We start from the raw sequence: 3,913 nt of genomic DNA, 5'->3' as shown, positions 1-3,913 counted from the left end.
GGGAAAGAGATATTTTTTCTACTGCTTAATATTCTTTGAATCCATCAATAATATGAGAAGGGAAAAAAAAAGATTGTTCAACCTCTCCAAATGGCCTCCAGAATCATTCCAATGCAGTTGATCCACAATGGGTTTTACCAGGTGGCGAAAATATCCCTGGGATAGAAAAGGGGAGGGTTGGTTACTTGTGTAGATTTCTTTAAATAATAATATATTTGTCTTCACAGTTTGTTCTCCTTGATTTTTCCCAGAACTAACATCTCTTAAACAAAAAAGCAACATAAACATGCATATGCACAATCTTTCCAGATCACCACAGCATGCCAAGTCTGAACATTCGCAATACAGATGCGCAAATAGGAGAAAGGCAGCCTTCTTCTATCCAGCCTTGTTTGGGCTCCCAAGTGAAGTCTGGGTTGTGGCAAGGACACACTGCCACAGCTGTTTTTTCCAGGGATAATACTGAGTTCAGGACATACTTATTTTGGTGACCATTAAATCATGTTCAGCATGTTAGGTCAACAAACAAACCTGTTCACTGCCACATTGAGATATAGCCATCCTTCATGCTGAAGACACGTGTCAGAGATTTTGCTGCTCTGTACATGTGTCTTTATTTGATGCAGGACAGCCTTGACTAAGAAATGTCTGTACTGTGACTTATGGTGATGGATTACAGGAATAATTAGGATCGTAAGAATAATTAAGCATAATTTCTTTCCTCCAAGTGTATAGTCCCGAACTGAGAATCCAGGTAATTCAGAGATCAGTACTAAGCAGTTTTCAGCAGTTTTAAGAGTATAGTGATAAAAAGTAAATACTGATAGCTCAGCAACACTGAAAATCACTTGAATTTCAATATTATTGCTGTTACAGGTCCTGAACTGTCAGATTCAGTGGTCGCATGCGGGAATGTTTTTTTGCTTCATCACCTGAAAATGAGGATAGAGATTCGTATCATCTTCAAGCATGTTTGCAAGGTAAGTTACAGATGATATAACTCTATGCCAAGGTAAATAGTCACTTTCATTTGTTAGGTATTTTGTGAGCTCCAGGGCAACAGAGTAATTCACAAGTCCAGCTCTGTGGAAGGAGAAAACATAACTCCTGTTATTTTAGTGAACTTGAAGAATTTGCTTCTTTAAAGATATTAGTACACTATTTACTTTATAAGATCAGAGACAATAAATTTTGGGAGATGGAAAATAGTCTGGAATGTAACTTGGGAGGGGTTTCCCAAAGAAACCACTGAGTATCACTGTGGTCAATGCCTAACTGCAGGAGCTTTCACTGCCATGAGGAGGCTGTTCACTCTGTGCAGGAGTGCACCCAGAAGTGGATAGCCCTCAACTGACCACGTTAATTTCTGGCACACAAAAAGGACTTGGTAGTTCTGGAGACATTTTGAAAGGGTGAGAATATTCAGACTTACAGGCTGTCACAGAAGGTCGCCTAAAGTTTATCTCTATCAGCATGGCTCGGTACAAGAGCTAGATGTTTCCAAGCAAGTTTCTAAACAAGATAGCTGAGGTGGTAACTTCCTATTGCCGTGCTATGCACTGTAGGCATGCCTCTGATTTTCTGGACACAGAACTTCTTCTGAAGTGTTTCTATTATTGTTTCATGGCAAAACCACCCCTTTCAAAGACCTGTGCAATTAAAACCCTCTTTTTTTTTCTGCCACTAAAATGAAGGGGAGCATTTCTCCTAACTGCATTGGTACTGCAACTAGCCAATGCATACTTGAATTTGCCCCTTTTGGAGGACAGCATAAGCCAATAAGCAATTAAGACTTGTAAAAAATTAAGACATTTTCTTTCAACCACCTGAGTTGAGTTAATTCTAATTAATAGGCAATGGAAAGTGTAAAACTTGTGTTGAAATCTCTGCAGGGAATTAATTTACCTTGCTAAAGAAAAGGCATCATCCAAAATCCCTGCACGGTCAGCAGCTGAAAAATTCTGTGTGAAAAGAGTGATCAGGAATATATAGATTATTTGTAGAAAAAACCAACCTCTAAAGACCTCTGTAAGAAACCCAACGGACAGGTTAATGTTATGGCACTCACATTTTGGTTGCTGTCCAGAAGAATGCTTAACCAGGCCCAGTTTAAACCATCATAATTCACCCGATAGAATCCAATGTGGTCTGGATTAATGTTCACAAAAGTATTAGGAGATGATGTTATTGTCATTCCGTATAAACAAACAAACAAACAAACAAACAAACAAACAGTGATCTGTTTATGCATCTTACATGATACAGAACTCACTGCAAATTCCTTGACTTGAAAAGTAATATTTGGTTCTAATGAATATAAAAATAAGATCCAAAACTTAATTCTATTTATTTATTTATTTAAATGGCTGTGAGTAAAGATGAGTTATCATAAACTTTAATGAATGCCACCACCTGTCTTGGAATAGTGGATTTTGGTAATTACTTGAGCCAGCTAGTTCATTAAATTTAAAATGGAGATCATTGTGATTAGAGTGAGGATAGTGAAAATTAGTGTCACTGTAAAAAGTAGAAAATGGCAAAGAAACAGTTCTTGCAAATATCTCTTTTAAAAGGTTTTTCACCCTCATGATTACTATTAAAGTTCTCATATTTTCCCCTCAATTAGTTTCATTTTTTTCAGTTTATTTCATTTAACTTTTTAAGGGTTTTCTTCCTTACACTCTTCTCTGATTCAATTTTTGTAGCTATAGATAAAGAAATTACAAAATATGCTGAGATTTTATTCAAGCACTCCCGTTTAAGGCATTTCTCATTGAAAATGAAACCTTGAAAAATGTTCCTTTCTCAGAATCATAGAATAGTCAGTGGTCTTCAATCTGTGGTTTAAGGGTGGCTGGAGTTAAAAACACTTTTCTGTTTCGATGACCTATACAAAGCATTTCAAAAGGCATTTTTTCCCCTATAATGACTGTTTGTCTTACTAGCCAAGATTTCTATGAATGCAGAAGTAAGCACCTAATCATGCTTTTGCAGGCTTTGTCAAGTTAATAGCCCCTTGCAGTCCACCGTAATGTCATGTAGAAGTTAAGGAAAATTTCTTTGTGTTAATCTCAGACTTGCACCATAACATAAGACTTTTTTAGTTTGCTTTTGCATGGATACTAGAAGCAACCAGGTAAAAAAAATCAAAACCAAAAACCAGAACAGAAGTTATGCTTTAAATAGGTAACATTCAAAGAAATAAAAGATAAGCTGATTGTGATATTTCTGAAATTGCAACATGAGATGAAATTTAAAAACTCAAATTTGGTAATTTTTTTTTCTTCTCCCCCCCCCTTCCCCCCTTTTGGCCGCTAGAGTTATAGAATGAGAAATTCAGATTTGACTGCATAATAGAACAACCATCAAAAATACTCATGCAGGTATTTGGTATTTCCTCTTTCCTGAAATCAGCATTAGAAAATGTATTTAATCATTTAACTGAAGTCAGATTGCCAGTTTGCCATGCCACAGATGCATTCATCAGCCTCCTATTTCACCTCTTTTCTTAAACTTGACAAAAAGCATTCCTAATTCCCATTGATTTTAGTACTTCATAACTGAGAGTATCTTGAATAGAACTGGGTTTAAACACAGGCTTAAGCGCTTTACTGAATTTGGCCTGAATTGACATAATATGTGCAGAGGGGAAATAAGAATCTTATCGCAGAAATGACTAGTAACTTCAGGACAACAAGCTGTGTGCTGGTTCCAAGATCTGAAAACTGAAAAGCATGAAAGTTAATTCTGTATTTTATTTTTTGTTAAGGGCATTGAAAAGCTTTATCTATTAATTACTCTTAAAAAATAAAGGAAAGTTTACCTGCAGAATCTGATTTGTTGTACAAAGTATAATTTGCTGAATTTCCAAGTCTCCATTTCACTGGTATATTCCATTTGTAACTGAAATTAT

The 3,913-nt window shown here is 36.1% G+C and overlaps 1 protein-coding gene across 1 annotated transcript in view; it reads right to left on the bottom strand.

Annotated features, from left to right (window-relative positions):
* ENPEP (glutamyl aminopeptidase (aminopeptidase A)) overlaps nt 1–3,913 on the bottom strand; it is a 38,096-nt gene that overhangs the window by 3,898 nt on the left and 30,285 nt on the right. Inside the window, exons 11-15 of the mRNA XM_010185080.1 lie at nt 3,827–3,903; nt 2,069–2,199; nt 1,906–1,961; nt 933–1,083; nt 83–156 (exon numbers count right to left, since the gene is read on the bottom strand). Of these exons, the coding sequence (XP_010183382.1) occupies nt 83–156; nt 933–1,083; nt 1,906–1,961; nt 2,069–2,199; nt 3,827–3,903 (489 nt within the window). The remainder of the gene's footprint in view (nt 1–82; nt 157–932; nt 1,084–1,905; nt 1,962–2,068; nt 2,200–3,826; nt 3,904–3,913) is intronic.

The sequence above is a fragment of the Mesitornis unicolor genome, unplaced genomic scaffold, assembly GCF_000695765.1.
Source record: "Mesitornis unicolor isolate BGI_N332 unplaced genomic scaffold, ASM69576v1 scaffold9125, whole genome shotgun sequence".
Classification (NCBI taxonomy): Eukaryota; Metazoa; Chordata; class Aves; order Mesitornithiformes; family Mesitornithidae; genus Mesitornis; species Mesitornis unicolor.
Note: the sequence above shows the minus strand (reverse complement) of the source record. Positions and strands in the feature narration are given on the sequence as shown.